At 44.8% G+C, this 17,578-nt stretch overlaps 2 protein-coding genes across 4 annotated transcripts in view; both read left to right on the forward strand.

Annotated features, from left to right (window-relative positions):
• Positions 1-13,906, forward strand: part of LOC144390277 (protein NLRC3-like) — a 118,571-nt gene extending 104,665 nt beyond the window's left edge. The window contains exons 1-8 of one of the 3 annotated variants that reach the window (XM_078096756.1): positions 4,436-6,076; positions 6,452-6,565; positions 7,268-7,346; positions 7,500-7,710; positions 7,868-9,671; positions 9,763-9,936; positions 10,560-10,733; positions 11,082-13,906. In XM_078096756.1, the coding sequence (XP_077952882.1) occupies positions 6,009-6,076; positions 6,452-6,565; positions 7,268-7,346; positions 7,500-7,710; positions 7,868-9,671; positions 9,763-9,936; positions 10,560-10,733; positions 11,082-11,355 (2,898 nt within the window). In that variant the 5' untranslated portion in view covers positions 4,436-6,008 and the 3' untranslated portion in view covers positions 11,356-13,906. Of the gene's footprint in view, positions 1-4,435; positions 6,077-6,451; positions 6,566-7,267; positions 7,347-7,499; positions 7,711-7,867; positions 9,672-9,762; positions 9,937-10,559; positions 10,734-11,081 lie in introns of those variants that run through there. The other 2 variants (XM_078096758.1, XM_078096757.1) reach the window with 2 other exon arrangements.
• Positions 1-17,578, forward strand: part of LOC144390308 (NLR family CARD domain-containing protein 3-like) — a 242,478-nt gene that overhangs the window by 187,906 nt on the left and 36,994 nt on the right. Inside the window, exon 5 of the mRNA XM_078096799.1 lies at positions 16,935-16,981. Within this exon, the coding sequence (XP_077952925.1) occupies positions 16,935-16,981 (47 nt within the window). The remainder of the gene's footprint in view (positions 1-16,934; positions 16,982-17,578) is intronic.

Consider the following 17,578-nt stretch of genomic DNA (forward strand, 5'->3'; position numbering starts at 1 on the left):
AATCTGCCGACATATTTCTCACAAAAATCCACAAGGTACACGTTTTGTAAACGGCCATAGGAGCCGTATTTATTACCGGACAGACATAAAAAGCTCATCCACGCGTTCGGTAGAGTCTTGGGTCTCATACAAACGTAGTCTTTTTTAGATAGCTGTTATAGTTTTGCGCTGGTTCTCATTTGTTTGAGGTGTGGATTCTGTGTAACTCGCTGCCATGTCTCTGTCTTTTGCAGCCGCACAGGTGCGGCGTTGTCGTGGTTACGAGCACTCACATGCTGCAGGATCTGTCTGTGGCTCACAGCTGCTCCTTGTGACCTGATTAGTGGAGTCACATGACGCAGCTATGCTTTCTGTCAACAGACCAATATGATAAAGACACTCGCCCCCCCTCCCCCCTCCACCCTGACCTCTGCTCACTGTTAATCACTCAGTCAGTCAGTATGTCTGTCTATCTCTCCTCTCTCTCTCTCTCCCTCTATCTCTTCCTCACCACCCCTCCCTTCCTCACCCTCTCACCCTCCCTCCCTCTATCTACACCCCCCCACCCCACCCAATCCAATAATTTCAAAATAAAAGCCCCATGGAGGGAATTTTTACTGTAATGTTTGTGATGAGGCCTATTAATTAAAAACTTCTTAGTTTGAATAACAAACATTCTGTCTCCCAACCCCCCCCTCACCCAATTCCATCATTACAAACTAAAAGCCTCAATGATTATCTGTACCTTAACCATGAAGCGGTTTCGTTGAAATACGTATTGCTCTTTCAAATACTACTACAACCACTACGAATATTACTAGTACTTCTACACTAAAACTGATACTTCTACTACCATACTACTAGTATTTCTACTGCTATTAATGCTACAACTACTACTAATGTTATTACAAATACTACTATGGCTAATAGTATTCCAGCTGTTTCTACTGCTATTGATACTAAACCTACTATTACTGCTTATACTGCTAGTACTACTAATACCACAATTATAACTAATACTACTACTAATATTACTACAAACAATTTTAAACAAATTTAAGCTCCTGCAACTTCTGTTTTTAGAAAATCTATTGAAATTCAGCTTCCCCACTTCCTGTATTTTCAGCAGTTCTTTAAAATAATTTCAGCTATTCTTATGCCTCTATCAACAGCAATTTTTTAATATTCATTTCTGTATTTTTTTGCAATATTTCAAATTTATTTCAGCTGTTTTCATTTCTGCTTTTTCAGCAAATCTATTGATTCCTTTCAGCTTCTCCCATTTCTGTATTTTCAGCAATTTCAAATTCATTTCAGCTTTTCAGCAAATGTATTCAAATTCCCTTCAACTTTCTGTATTTTCAGCTATTTTCAAATATTCATTTCAGCTTTCAGCTTTTTGCATTCCAACGCATTTTCAGCAGGAAATGCCTTTTCTAGTTCTTCTATTTCTTCCGTGGCACCTTTCAACTCCTTCACACTTTCAGCTATTAAAATCCTTCAAATATTAAAATGTTCAGCTTCTTTCTGGCTTCCGGGCTATGACTTTTCAGCTTTCTACCTCTTAAGCTTGAATTTATATAAATCAATAATCGTTAATATTTTAACATGGTTTTCAAATGGAGTTTGCTTTTCAAATCCTCTTCAACTTCTTCAACTTTCAGATTTTTCAGCTTCGCCAATCTTTCAGCTACAGACACCATTTCAACTCTCAAATGTTCACACAAGTCTCAACTATTTTATGAAAAAAACTGCTTCTTGATATCTATTGTACTTTTTTCATAATCACTGATTATGTTTCACTAGTTTTTCGCTCCGTTTCTGACTTTTACATGAGTGTGTATTGCGTCTGCTAGAGTGGAGAGCTCGCGGGCTAGAGGCTGAAGCAGCGCAGAAATCTGGTTAAAAAAGTATGGAACTTTTGTCCTTGCAGCCAAAGTATACACTCTAGAGGCTTCATTTCTTCAGATTAATGAGGGTATGGTTGTGCTGATTGGATTAATGCGTTAATGGAATCCCAGAGTTTTTTAGTTTTGGCGCAAGGAGTGTTTGAGTGACACAACCTCTGCCAAAAGCCCCATAGGCTCCAATACAAATCTGCCGACATATTTCTCACAAAAATCCACAAGGTACACGTTTTGTAAACGGCCATAGGAGCCGTATTTATTACCGGACAGACATAAAAACACATCCACGCGTTCGGTAGAGTCTTGGGTCTCATACAAACGCCGTATTTTTTAGATAGCTGTTATAGTTTTGCGCTGGTTCTCATTTGTTTGAGGTGTGGATTCTGTGTAACTCGCTGTCCTGTGTCTGCACTTTTGCAGCCGCACAGGTGCGTCGTTGTCGTGGTTACGAGCACTCACACGCTGCAGGATCTGTCTGTGGCTCACAGCTGCTCCTTGTGACCTGATTAGTGGAGTCACATGACGCAGCTATGCTTTCTGTCAACAGACCAATATGATAAAGACACTCGCCCCCCTCCCCCCTCCACCCTGACCTCTACTTACTGTTAATCACTCAGTCAGTCAGTATGTCTGTCTATTTCTCCTCCTCTCTCTCTCCCTCTATCTCTTCCTCACCACCCCTCCCTTCCTCACCCTCTCACCCTCCCTCCCTCTATCTACACCCCCCCAACCCACCCAATCCAATCATTTCAAAATAAAAGCCACATGGAGGGAATTTTTACTGTAATGTTTGTGATGAGGCCTATTAATTAAAAACTTCTTAGTTTGAATAACAAACATTCTGTCTCCCACTACGAATATTACTCGTACTTCTAGTACTACAACTGATACTTCTACTACCATACTACTAGTATTTCTACTGCTATTAATACTACAACTACTACTAATGTTATTACAAATACGACTATGGCTAATAGTATTACAGCTGTTTCTACTGCTATTGATACTAAACCTACTATTACTGCTAGTACTACTAATACCACAATTATAACTAATACTACTACTAATATTACTACAAACAATTTTAAACAAATTTAAGCTCCTGCAACTTCTGTTTTTAGAAAATCTATTGAAATTCAGCTTCCCCACTTCCTGTATTTTCAGCAGTTCTTTAAAATAATTTCAGCTATTATGCCTCTATCAACAGCAATTTTTCAATATTCATTTCTGTATTTTTTTGCAATATTTCAAATTTATTTCAGCTGTTTTCATTTCTGCTTTTTCAGCAAATCTATTGAAATTCCTTTCAGCTTCTCCCATTTCTGTATTTTCAGCAATTTCAAATTCATTTCAGCTTTTCTAATATCTATAATTTCAGCAAATGTATTCAAATTCCCTTCAACTTTCTGTATTTTCAGCTATTTTAAAAAGTTCATTTCAGCTTTCAGCTTTTTGCATTCCAACGCATTTTCAGCAGGAAATGCATTTTCTAGTTTCCCTCTGGCGTCGCTGCCTGTTGCTGAGGTGAAATGCATTCTGGGATATTTGGCGCTCACAAGCGCGGACGAGCCTGCCGCGATGCATTGTGGGTGAAATGGGCGGGGCGAGTCACATCCGGGTAGTAAGACCGTTCTCGGCCAGATGCGGACTTCCTGTGAGACTCTGAGGACAGAAACTGCAGAACAACACGAGCTTTCACGTCAGACGCCACAAAAGTCTCCAGTGAAACCAGATAAGGTCGCTGGTCGCTTTGACAAGAAGACACCGACAGGGTTCATGACGTCACTGCACCAAACGACCAGGGAGCCTGCGCATGCGCACACCTCAAGAAGTCAACATAACTTCCACTCTTCATGAGAAAGAGGCGGTTTCACGTCTCACACATAAAGCAGGAAGTGAAGCGGCTCGGGGACTTTCCTCACTGCAGAAACAGCAGATTAAATCCATAATTCCCGTGAGAAGCGGCAGACGTAAGACGTGTGTGTGTGTGTGTGTGTGTGTGTGTGTGTGTGTGTGTGTGTGTGTGTGTGTGTGTGTGTGTGTGTGTCTTTGCTGGCTCGCTGTGTGTTTCACAGTAACTCTGCAGGCTTTGTCTCACTCAATGATTCATAATCCACCGATTCGCTGCTGTTCTTTGGCTCCAACGTCCGCGAGCTTCAAGCACCGACAAAATGTCCCACTCGGTCCAAAGGTTGTGGACAAACCTGCACGTCATATGTGACTCTTCCCCACCAGCTAAAGGTGTGTTTGGAGTATTTTAATGTGGATTCCAGCTGTAAGTCCCGCCCCTCCGCCCTGTGCTCAGCGCAGACACGCCCCCACACATATTGGCCAATCAAATGCGGCTTGAGAGAGAGAGAAACAAAGCGGCTCCCGTCGTTCGCGTCAAAGAGTCGCTCTCAGAGCCGGTTCGTTGGCGACCGACACGTCGCTAGTATTTCTAGTACCGGTACACCGAGCAACACTCTTGTGGAATATTTCATTGTAACTAGTTCGGGAGAAGAGAATCATTTATTTCTATGTTATCTAATAAAAACAAAGTCTTGATGAATGATCAAAGTTGTAAAAGTCAATAGATTTCTTGCTAGCAGGAGGTCAAATACACGCGCACGTATTACAGAGCTCTGTGGAGACGCGTCTCCGAGCAGCGCTGAGCTTTTATACACACACATGAAGGTCGTCTCCAGTGGCCAGTATGACAAATTGCGAAGTGAGATATGAAGGTTGAGATGAAGTAACAGACAGTTCCTTTGTTCCAGCGTTTGTGTGAGAGCAAGTTGACTCGCCCTCCTTTCTTTAGACTCCGCTGCAAATGGAAACGTTGGGTCATTCTGCTTTTCACACGTCAAGCTTCAATATAGACAATCTTATGCTAAAAGTGATCATTATGTTCTAACATATTTGACCATGACACATGTCATGTGATACTGGACTGTTTTACTGACTTCTGGACTCTGAAGGAGATGAAGAGGAGAAACAGCACAGCTCCATCTGCTGGAAGATGAGTGCTAATGTTCATCTTTTAAATCATTACATGTCATTTAGCTGACGCTTTTATCCAAAGCCACTTACAATAAGAGCGTTTCAACCATAAGGACACAAACCCAGAAGAACAAGAAACAACAAAGTGCACTTTCATCAAATAAGCCGCTTTACAACTTGCTGTAGATAAGAACCATTATAAGTCCAATGTAAGTGGTACAGTTAGTTAGTGTGTTAGTGGAGGTAGAGTCTGAAGAGGTGTGTCTTTAGTCTGAAGATGTGAAGGCTCTCTGTGGTCCTGATGTCTTCAGAGACCTCCTTCCACCATTTAGGAGCAGGACAGCAAAGAGTGGAGATCTAGTCGCTTGTAGCCTATTGCATCAGGTGTGTATTTGGTACAATTGTGTGCATTCTGACCTCATGATCATAAAGGCCCACATGAGTGAGATTGTAGGTTGTTTTGCATGTTCATGTTTCTGCTGTCGGCTGCAGCTTCATCCCTGACAACATCTCACTCCAAGGTTTAGTGAAAAAGTGTCAGCTCTGTAGCTCACAGTAACATTACAAAGAAGCTATCGCGAGAGCCCTTAATACTAGCATCAATGTACGAGCGTGCTATAACAAGCTTATTAACATTGCTAACGAGGTGTCTTGCTAGTGGCTAAATAACATAAATAACGTCCTGATGGACCGCTGCCTCCTGCCAAAGGAAAGCGCTTAAAAGAAACACGACATTTATAGGATGAGAATTTAAAATGACGTCTCTTGACACGTTGTCTCAAGACAACAACACAAAGTGTCCCATGAGAGTTTTAGTGTTGAGGTGAATGAGCTCTGTGTGTTTGTCCTGATGAAGATAATAACGTGTGAGCTCTGCCAGCAGGTTGGTGTGAAGGTGTGAAGGTGTGGACTCTGCTATGAATCAGGCTGAGGACCCAGAGGACGGAGTCCCTCCCTCTGAAGCCCCTCTGTGTGGGGAACATGACAGCCAGACCAAAGCTCAGAGGTGAGAGGACCATCTCCAACTGTCCTCCACTCGTCTCCATGTCCCAACGTCTCTGACTCACTGACTCTGCTTCTACATGTGTGACCAGGATCCATCAGAGACCAGGACCTGGACCTGGACCCAGCTGTGTGTCCATGAAGAGTAACCGGTCTATGAATCCACCTCCACTCTTCAAAGATGTTGGTCCCTCTGTTGATGCAAGGTGAGGGTCTCAGGCTGATGATGAGGTGTTTCTACCAGACTCTCTGGTGGAGGTTCTGGGTTTCTTGCTCCAGGGCCCTTCAGCAGTGTCCAGTGAGGGAGGGAGAGCTCCATGGAGGACTTGGTGAGACCTGTTGGGACTAAACCAAACTGACTGGTGAAGAAAACAGTGAGCTGAAAGACTGAGCTGTTGATTCTCAGTGGGACCAGCAGGACCAGTAGACCTAAACCACTACAGGGAGTCATGTGGTCCACATCCAGACCTCACGTCATGGACCTTTACCTTGTTTTGGTCTCTGTGAGGACGGACACCATGTGAGCTGATGCTTCATGATTAGATGATGACGTGATGATGTAATCTCAGTGTTTCTTTCAGTTCACATCAGCAGAGAGGAAAGTCTCCTGAACCCAGATGTTTGTCCATGAAGAGTGATCGGTCTAAAGGTCATTGGATTAATTTTAACGATGGACCCCGTTCTTATGACACAGAGTAAGTTCTTAAACAGATGAAGAACTGTTCTGATCCTCAGTCATGAATTACATAAATGTTTGTTCATTGTTTAAAGTGTTGTTTCCATGACGATCCATCATGACAGAACTCATTATCTTCATCTAACTGGTCTGTGTGTGTTTAAGTGTGAATCATTAACCATAAACATCCTCAGATGTAAACACAATGTGAGCTAGTTCCTCCACATCAGGATCAGCAGAGGTCACATCTGGAGACAGCTGCAGGTTTCTGGAGACAGATGACTGGGACTGAACATATGATTAGAATAAACTCAGTGCTCTGTGGACCAGCTGACGTGGTCTCTGGACTCCATGCAGAGGTTTGGACAAAGTATCGTCAGTAGACTCTGTGAAAAGGTCCAAAGACTAGTTTCAGGAGATCTAAGGAGACTTCTAGAGGTCAGGGGACGGACTAAAGAGGTTTGGAGTAGTTCCATAGGACTTTGGACCAGATGCAGAGGTCTGCAGACGTTGTTTTTATGACCCACAGTAAGAACTAAAACCAGATGAAACTGATGACTAACTGTCACTCAACTAATAAACTGTCCGTCATCATCGACAGTCTTCAGCATCTGGTTTCCATCATGATCAATCATGACAGAAGCCAATATCTTTAACTAATGTTGTATTGATGTTGATGGTCCGAACGCCATGTGAGCTGATGGTTCATGTTCCTCCACAGAGAGGACCAGGAGAGCTCAGAGGTTCCCACAAGTCCGTCTGCCCAGCCACATCAAACACACCTGGACTCCATCTTCATGGTGTGTACATGTACAACTACTTTAACATCTCTCAGTTCACCATCATCTCCATACTGCACTTTGTAGACCAGTGGATTGTCCGTCTGTCCAACATGGACCTGATGGTGGCTTCCATGTTCTAGTTGGTGTCATTCATAGAATGTTCTGTTCCAGCTGCTGGAGGAGAACATCCTCACTTTTGTGAAGAACGAGCTGAAGAAGATCCAGAAGTTTATGAGTTCAGATTACCCAGAATGCTTAGAGAAAGAGGATGAGGAGGTGCTGGATGAAGAGCAGAGGAGGAGCAGAGAGGCCTTTGTGAAGATCTCAGTGCACTTCCTGAGGAGAATGAAGCAGGAGGAGCTGGCTGAGCGTCTGCAGAGCAGTAAGAGGATTTCTCTACAGACTTACCGTGCTGATACATGAGACCTTCACTAATGTCTCCAGAGATGGACAGAATATATTCATAGTTATTCTCTGAGGAAAGGACATGTTGAAATCTATTCTGTGACTCATTGATCTTCTTTGTTGTCTTCATCCAGGACTTCCTGCTGCAGTTTGTCAGCGTGAACTCAAATCCAACCTGAAGAAGAAGTTCCAGTGTGTGTTTGAGGGGATCGCTAAAGCAGGAAACCCAACCATTCTGAATGAGATCTACACAGAGCTCTACATCACAGAGGGAGGGACTGCAGAGGTCAATGAAGAACATGAGGTCAGACAGATTGAAACAGCATCCAGGAGACCAGCCAGACCAGAAACAACCATCAGACAAGAAGACCTCCTCAAAGCCTCAGCTGGAGGAGAGGAACCAATCAGAACCGTGATGACTAAGGGAGTGGCTGGCATTGGGAAAACAGTCTTAACACAGAAGTTCACTCTGGACTGGGCTGAAGACAAAGACCACCAGGACATACAGTTCACATTTCCATTCACCTTCAGAGAGCTGAATGTGCTGAGAGAGAAGAAGTTCAGCTTGGTGGGACTTGTTCATCACTTCTTCAGTGAAACCAGAGCAGCAAGAATCTGCAGGTTTGAAGAGTTCCAGGTTGTGTTCATCTTTGACGGTCTGGATGAGTGTCGACTTCCTCTGGACTTCCACAACAATGAGATCCTGACTGATGTCACAGAGATCTCCTCAGTGGATGTGCTCCTCACAAACCTCATCAGGGGGAAGCTGCTTCCCTCTGCTCGCCTCTGGATCACCACACGACCTGCAGCAGCCAATCAGATCCCTCCTGAGTGTGTCAGCATGGTGACAGAGGTCAGAGGGTTCACTGACCCCCAGAAGGAGGAGTACTTCAGGAAGAGGTTCAGAGATGAGGAGCAGGCCAGCAGCATCATCTCCCACATCAAGACCTCACGAAGCCTCCACATCATGTGCCACATCCCAGTCTTCTGCTGGATCACTGCTACAGTTCTGGAGGAGGTGTTGAAGACCAGACAGGGAGGAGAGCTGCCCAAGACCCTGACTGAGATGTACATCCACTTCCTGGTGGTTCAGTCCAAAGTGAAGAAGGTCAAGTACGATGGAGGAGCTGAGACGGATCCACACTGGAGTCCAGAGAGCAGGAAGATTACCGAGTCTCTGGGAAGACTGGCCTTTGATCAGCTGCAGAAAGGCAACCTGATCTTCTATGAATCCGACCTGACAGAGTGTGGCATCGATATCAGAGCAGCCTCAGTGTACTCAGGAGTGTTCACTCAGATCTTTAGAGAGGAGAGAGGACTGTACCAGGACAAGGTGTTCTGCTTCGTCCATCTGAGTTTTCAGGAGTTTCTGGCTGCTCTTCATGTCCATCTGACCTTCTTCAGCTCTGGTGTCAATCTGCTGTCAGAAGAACAAACAACCTCCCTGGTGTCTAAACGCTTTAAACCCAATCCTGACCCAATGTGTCTCTACCAGAGTGCTGTGGACAAGGCCTTACAGAGTCCTATTGGACACCTGGACTTGTTCCTCCGCTTCCTCCTGGGTCTTTCCCTGGAACCTAATCAGACTCTCCTACGAGGTCTGCTGACACAGACAGGAAGTCGCTCACAGACCAATCAGGAGACAGTCCAGTACATCAAGGTGAAGATCAATGAGGATGTGTCTCCAGAGAAAAGCATCAATCTGTTCCACTGTCTGAATGAACTGAATGATGCTTCTCTAGTGGAGGAGATCCAATGGTTCCTTAGATCAGGACTTCTCCCCACAGAAGAACTGTCTCCTTCTCAGTGGTCAGCTCTGGTCTTCATCTTACTGTCATCAGAAGAAGATCTGGAGGTGTTTGACCTGAAGAAATACTCTGCTTCAGAGGAGGCTCTTCTGAGGCTGCTGCCAGTGGTCAAAGCCTCCAACAAAGTTCTGTAAGTACGGAGAGAGTTAGATTCATACATCAGAACTTAAATATGCTGCCATCTTTTATACTCACTGCTTCTTCTTCGTCCCTCTCTTCAGACTGAGTGGCTGTAACCTCTCAGAGAGAAGCTGTGACGCTCTGTCCTTAGTTCTCAGCTCCCAGTCCTCTAATCTGAGAGAGCTGGATCTGAGTAACAACCACCTGCAGGATTCAGGAGTGAAGCTGCTGTGTGCTGGATTGAAGAGTCCACACTGTGAACTAGAGACTCTCAGGTCAGGATTCAATTAATGTCCACTTGGTGTCTTTATTTACATCCATGGTACATTTCATGAACATCGTGAACAGCATGAACATCATCATTGTTCATCAGGATTTCAGACTTCATAAAAACCTTTTTCCACCAGAAGATGAACCTTATCTATGGAGCCAGAAGATCTAATCTAAGAGACTAAACTAGGGACAAAAATCTGTATGTTTCCATCACATCAACGGATCCTTGTGGAAACAACACATTTGATACGGAGGGAATTAAAACACAATGTTGGCTCACGATAAATCATCACAGGGTCGTCCTATTAATCCTCTTATTCATGCTGTGTGATGTCATTTTAACATGGTTCATTGAGGGAAATGGGAAAAGCAGAGGTGTAAAAGAGACTGAAACTTGGATTTCTGGCGCTTCAGTGACAATCTGCTTGGAGTTTGATGGTTGCTCATTTAAGGTGTAGATGGTAACTGACATTAAATTAGCAAATAAAGATCATTTTTAATCACTTTCCTTTTTTAGTAGTCTATTCTACACTAGTACTTGTATAAACACTTAACTGGTTTCATATGAAATAGGATTTAATTTTAACACCAATGTTATTTTTCTTGTTGATTGTTTTCTCTTCAGACTGAGTGTCTGTAACCTCTCAGAGAGAAGCTGTGACGCTCTGTCCTCAGTCCTCAGCTCCCAGTCCTCTAGTCTGAGAGAGCTGGATCTGAGTAACAACCACCTGCAGGATTCAGGAGTGAAGCTGCTTTCTGCTGGACTGAAGAGTCCACACTGTGAACTGGAGACTCTCAGGTCAGATTAAGTTAAACTTGGTGTCTTTATTTACATCAATGGTACATTTATGACGTACATAAGATTCTTTCTGCTTGCATGATTTAAATCAAATATGTAATTTCCACTATTTCCATAAAATGTGTTTATTTTCAATATAATGTAAATATTTGACATTATGGAGTTAGTGGTAATGTTATCAGGTTGTTGATGTACATTAGTGGGTGTTTAGTTGTGACTGGAAACCAGTCAGTAACCATGTTAATGTGACCCCTCTGTACCTGATAGTATCTCAGTACTGCAGTGACCTTCCAGCCCTCACAGCTCCCTCAGATCATGTGACATGTGTCTTATTCTGTGTGTCTGCAGGCTGTCAGGCTGTCTGATCACAGAGGAAGGCTGTGCTTCTCTGGCCTCAGCTCTGAGCTCCAACCCCTCCCATCTGAGAGAGCTGGACCTGAGCTACAATCATCCAGGAGACTCAGGAGTGAAGCTGTTGTCTGCTGGACTGGAGGATCCTCACTGGAGACTGGAGACTCTCAGGTATGAAGAGGCTGCAGCCACAGACCATCAGTCTGGTAGAGGAGGTAGAGCTGGAAACCTTTTCTCTGTCCCACTGTCAGCCTGGTTAATAAGACCCTGACACACCAAGCTGACCTCAAACTACCAGAGACTCATCAAACTGTTTGTGTCCCACATGAGACCATCAACACAGACAGAAGTAGTGAGGAACAGTAGCCAGGATGAGCCTGAACAGGGAGGAAGGTGATGAAAATCTTGTTTCTCTGGAGCTTTGTCTTGTCTCCACGTTATAAGAGAGGACAGTGTCTCCTGACACGTTGACGGCATCATGGTGGGTTGATATGAGTCAACGTGGTCACGCTGCAGGTTTTAGAGGGAAGAGGGAAGGCTTTATTTAACCTACTTATGCAAATCATTTATCAGCAAACGTGTTTTAGAAAATGTTATCAACTTTAATTGACTGCATTTATTAAGTAATTGGGCTTTTGAACACATGAATACTGTGTAATATATTTGAACTCGCCTACAATGGGAACAGTGTTGCACTTAATGGGAGCAGTGATGCTGCTCTGGACTGAAGGACGGCTGGCAGGTCACGAGTAAGTTTGCTGGTTGAGATGTGAAGGACATCACAGAGATGGCTGTCGCTCATTTTGGTTCTCAATCTGCTTTTGTTCAGAGTTCACAGAGAAAATGTCTGCTCGCATATGTATGTTGTGCCAAACAGACTGGTCATTCTTTTTGCGTGGCGTCGCATCAGAGGAAACTTGGCCTTTTCCAAGCTCCGGTAGAAGTCGGGTAGGGAGAGGAGCTGCATCTCGATGAGTTCTAATTGCAGACTCTCTTCCACTTCTTCTGCATCCAGCAGGAAGGGAGTTGAGAACAGCTTGATTTCTCTCTCAATGACAGAAACATCTTGGAAGCGCTGATTGAATTGTGTCATAAGAGTTGTGATCACAGAAACATATTTCCCCTTTTTGGCAGAGAGGTCGGCCTTTGGATGAGCACGTTTGATTTCGGACAGCGTAGGGAAGTGCGCAAGGTTGAAGTTGCGTAGTTGTGTCTCAAAAAGACGAAGCTTCGCACAGAAAGTTGTGGTACAAGCTGGTCTTTGCCTTGTAGGCTCTTGTTCAGTGAGTTCAGATGACCAGTAAGATCAACTAGAAAGGCAATAAGGGAATAAAACCGCTTCAGCACGGAGCCGCGACTAAGCCAGCGCACGTCACAATGATAGAGTACGTCCCCGTATTCAGCATCGACATCAGATAGGAAAGCTTAGTTCTCTGTGGTAGAGCCCTCGTGCTCGAATTATGTTGACAGTTTTCACAACTGTGGTCATCACATTGCCAAGCTGGACTGTCTTGGCACAGAGAGCTTCTTGGTGGATGACACAGTGCAATTTTACAGCCTCGCCTCCACTCTCTGGCACCTTGGCGCACACCATAGATGCCATTCCTTTGGGCTCGCCTGTCATAGCGGGAGCCCCGTCCGTTGCAACTCCACACAGCTCGTCCCATTTAGGTTCAATCTTGTCAATTGCACCTGACGCGGCTTCAAAAATGTCCTCACCCGTTGTTGTGCCCTTTAGACTCCGAAGATCAAGCAGCTCCTCCGTGATGCAAAAGTCATCGTCAACTCCCCGCAAAGAAATGAACAGTTGTGCGGCGTCTGTTGCATCTTTCATCACATGCAATGGAGTAAAAGTCAAAAGCACAAGCTTTATGTGACACTTGATTCTGTATGTTAGCTGACAAGTCTTCCATTCAACGCACAATTGTGTTTGTGGACATGCTCACGTTGTTGAATTCCTGCATCTTTTCCGGGCACATTATTCCAGCGACTTTAATGAGCCACTGTTTAACCAAGTCAGCGTCTGAGAAAGCTTTCCCGCGGCGCGCTATGAGTTGAGCTACCTCATAGCTAGCTATTGTAGCGTTTTCTTGTGTGTTGTTAGCAGGGTAAAAGTACTGTTGTTGAGCCTGCAGGTTAGCTGCCATGTGCTGGACTTTGTCCTCTCGCTCAGCAGCAGTGTAGGACGTGAAGGTCGGATGCTTGGTTTCGTAGTGTCGTCGTACATTGGACTCTTTCATCACTGCAACCGTTTCATTGCAAATCAAACAGACACACTTCTCCTTGACTTCTTTGAAGAAATATTCATTTTCCCACCGTGTTTGAAATGTTCTGCATTCACTTGCTATCTTGCGTTTCTTTGGTTCTGCCATTTTGTTCTTCGCGGAAATTTTTTATTTGAAACATTTTTTTTGTGGAAAAGCTGCATTAGGACTGCAGCTAGTGAGTAGCTCCACCTACTGGTCAAACTAAGAACTACAATACAGTCAAGGGCAAGTTTCATGTGTGGGCCACATTCCATTCTATTTTTATTATTTGCTGCGGGCCAATAAAAATTGGATCCCGGGCCGCAGTTGGCCCGCGGGCCGTACTTTGGACACCCCTGTATTAAAGCAACGAGGAAGACGACAAGTGCACTGCTATGGCAACGCTATCTGTTGCTAGGGACTACGGCTTGGACGAAGGAGGGGGGGGATACTTAGACGCGGCGCGAGGAGATTCTGTCCCGCGACCAGCGGAACGTAGATCAGCAACGTGGATCAGGATGGTCGGATCCATGTGTGTGCAGTTACAGAACCAACGATGTGGCTGGCGATACGAAATGAAACCACAGGCAAACGGATCTCACGGCGGAGACCCGGGAAAAGAAAAGAAAATAAGGAACTATTCTGACCATGAGATCATTCAACAGCGTAACACAGTCGGCGCTTTCACTCTCTTACAGCAAACGTATCACAGCATCAGATCAACAGGGGACATTACGACATTTGCAGGTACACATTCAAACATAAATCAAAGGTAGCGGATTCGTTGATCCGGACTCTATCGTACCACGTTATGACTGAACAAATCAAATAAACATCAAGTTCATATCAACACGCTAAATTAGTCTGCCCAGAAAACCAGTCTTACTGTTTGATGGGCGTTGGTCATCAGCTTCCAGCTGACTGAGGACAGTTGAGCTCCGCGTAGGGAAACTCAGTGGATGAAGGCGATTTCGGCCGTGGGGTCCGAACTTCTCGTTGGGAACAGAGGCGGCGGGGGGTCAGAGAGCAGCTGTCTCTCCGGTCCTCTGGAGTCAACAGGAATGAAATCAAAAGGGAAAAGGAAGCGGGACGTAGTGGAGCGCGAGTCTTAAGTTCGTCCAGCGAGATTAAGACTGAAACTTGGGAATTGGAGGGAAAGAAAAGAAACCAAACAACGTTGAGTTGTCTCGATCTGTCACTAACGGGAAGTCAGGCGAAAGAGATCGATCCTTTGGCGCGATCTCTTCTTATGAACTTGAGGTCCATAAATAAATGTCACTGTCCTCGGCCAATGGGAGCGCTCGGTGTTCTTTGGTACGTCCTCTTTTTATGGCCAAGGGGGTCTGGAGAGCTGCAGGGGTCCTGTTATCAGCCCCTGGCATCAGGCCACGGGGGACCCCTATATGTTTGTGTCCTTCCTTTGTCCTCAGTGAAGAAACACGTGGTGAGGTTCATTAGCAGGGTGGAGGCCCAACAGAAGTATGAACATTTAGCATCCAGACACCCGATTGGTTTTCTCCGCCATGCGCCTGCAGATCAGAGCGACGGCGGGTGTGAAAAGTGGTCGGTGGAAGGATCCTTTGTCAGAAGCCACAAGCCGATCTCAGTTGGTATTTAGCGACATGGACCCTCCTCCTCCTCCTCATGCAGATTCCATGTAACGTTACATGAGGACCTTCATGACCATGAGTTTGTTGTTTTCTACCTTTTATAGAGAATCTGCCACAACACAGCGACTTGCAAGTAGCGCAGCGCCTTAAATAAAGTCACGTGTGTCTTTATGCGGCTTTAGAAATGAACACAAAGGGATTCTGTATTTGCTCATAAAGTCTGAAAAACGGCTTATTTGGCCGATGTTTTGATAAGCGACCGAAGCCAGTTCAGTGTTTCCATCATTATAACAGGGGTGCCCCCCCATGAAGTAGTACAACGGGGAGACACTGCAGTCCACCTGATCAATGGGACAACGTGGACGTCCTCCGACTCGCCTCATTCAGCCTCACTGGAAAATGGCTTCTGCTCTTATGTGTTACAGTTGTGTGATAAAGTGTTTGCTGCCTTCCTGATTCCTCATTTCTTTCATGTTCAGGCATGAAAATCCCTCACCTTTTTTTGGGGGGGGTATGGCAGCAAATCACTGCCAAAATTCCAGAGCGCAAATCAGGTTGATGCGCGTAAATCAAACATCCGCGAGCAAATAAATGAATAAATAAATAAATAAATATCTATTGTGAGACGGACTTTTGAACGTGACCTTCGTTGCTCGCGAGGAGAATCTCTGCTCGCGCTTGAAGGAGTTTTCTACGCGCTCGCTGTTGTTCTTTCTGACAGTAAGGGGGCGGAGCCAGTCACCATGGTCTCTACACCTGATTGGTTACAAACCCCGTCTGTGGATTGGCTGGAGTGATGCATTCACACAACTATAGAAGCCCATTTCCACACTGAAGAAAGGGGATAGAAAGTCGAAATTATGAGATAAAACGTTGTGAAAACACAAACGCCACCTTTATGTAACCGTAGTGGAGCGTAGATGACAACCAGCTACAAGCATCATTTACCATCATTACCGGCACATTAAGACCGATGCGTCCAGCTGAAGACATTCAGTCACTTGAATATCCAGAAGAATATGGAAGAGATTCCACTGACAAGTGCTACAGGCGGAATATGTGGGGGGGCGGTTACAGGCCAGTGGCTTTCTATTCAGAATGTTGGTCCCTGGGACAAAACCAGCTGAAAACCCCTAAAGGGGAAACATCCTTCTCACCTTTTTCACCCGTGACCCATTTTCATGCCTGCATGTCACACTTAAATGTTTCAGATCATCAAACTAATGTAAATATTAGACACAGATAACGCAAGTAAACACAAAATGCAGTTTTTATCATTAAGGGGAGAAAAGAATCCAAACCTAAATGGCCCTGTGTGAAAAAGTGATAAAAACATAAATGAAGTGAGGTTCATCACATCTTTGGAAAGCCCAGTTCCATTTCTCCAGCCACAGCCGTTCTCAATCTAGAAATCACTTAAATAGGAGCTGCCTGACAAAGTGAAGTAGACCACAAGATCCTCACAAGCGAGACATCAGGCTGCGATCCAAAGACATTCAGGAACAAATGAGGAACAAAGTCATTGAGATCCATCAGTGTGGAAAAGGTGACAAAGCCATTTGTAAAGTTTTGGGACTCCAGCGAACCACAGGGAGAGACATTGTCCACAAATGGGGACAACATGGAAACATGCACATTGTGTGAATACTGAATGGTCTGTATCTGCTTTATCTTTATGAAACAGTTTAATGTGAATGTTCCTTTGCACACGTCCCATGAAGCTTGATCTGTAGCATGACGTCATTTCTCCCGTTTGAATTCACATCTGGTGAAAGTACAGTGACAGGTCCATTTCTTATTTGTTATCCATTCATCTTCTTCATGAATATATTCCAGCACCTCGTCGCTGTGTGACGCCTGACAGTCTGTGGTCGTCTGTAAGTAGTGGTAGAAGAAGAAGAGGTGCTCCATGTGGACATGAAGGACAAAGCTGTGTGTGAGAGTGATGTAATGTCCATGTCTCCATGCTGCTCTGACCCCCCTCCTCCTTTCAGGGTGGAGCCTGATGGAGTCCGATGGTTGACACCAGGTCTGAGGAAGTGTAAGTGTGCTTTGATTCATGAAGATTCAACCATCTTCACACTGTGACATCACTCATTCACCTCTGTGACGTCATCATCAACGTGTCAGTAGATGAACACATGATTAATAACTGCAGCTGTATTGTGTCTTGTTCTCTCATCAGATTCCTGTGAACTCACAATCGACACAAACACAGTAAACAAACACCTCAAACTGTCTGACAACAACAGGAAGGTGACACGTGTGGAGGAGGATCAGTCACATCCTGATCATCCAGACAGATTTGACTCCTGTCCTCAGCTGCTGTGTAGAACTGGTCTGACTGGTCGCTGTTACTGGGAGGTCGAGTGGAGAGGAGACGTTTATGTATCAGTGAGTTACAGAGGAATCAGGAGGAAAGGAAACAGTGATGACTGTTTGTTTGGATTCAATGATCAGTCCTGGTGTCTGAGATGCTCTGATGAAGGTTACTCTGTCTGTCACAATAACACAGGAACACGCACCTCCTCCTCCTCCTCCTCCTCTGGTATTGGTGGAGGTTACTATGTCTGTCACAATAAGACAGTAACACACATCACCTCCTCCTCCTCCTCCTCCTCCTCTGGTAGAGTAGCAG

This window comes from Gasterosteus aculeatus, chromosome 21 (genome assembly GCF_964276395.1).
Source record: "Gasterosteus aculeatus chromosome 21, fGasAcu3.hap1.1, whole genome shotgun sequence".
Taxonomy (NCBI): domain Eukaryota; kingdom Metazoa; phylum Chordata; class Actinopteri; order Perciformes; family Gasterosteidae; genus Gasterosteus; species Gasterosteus aculeatus.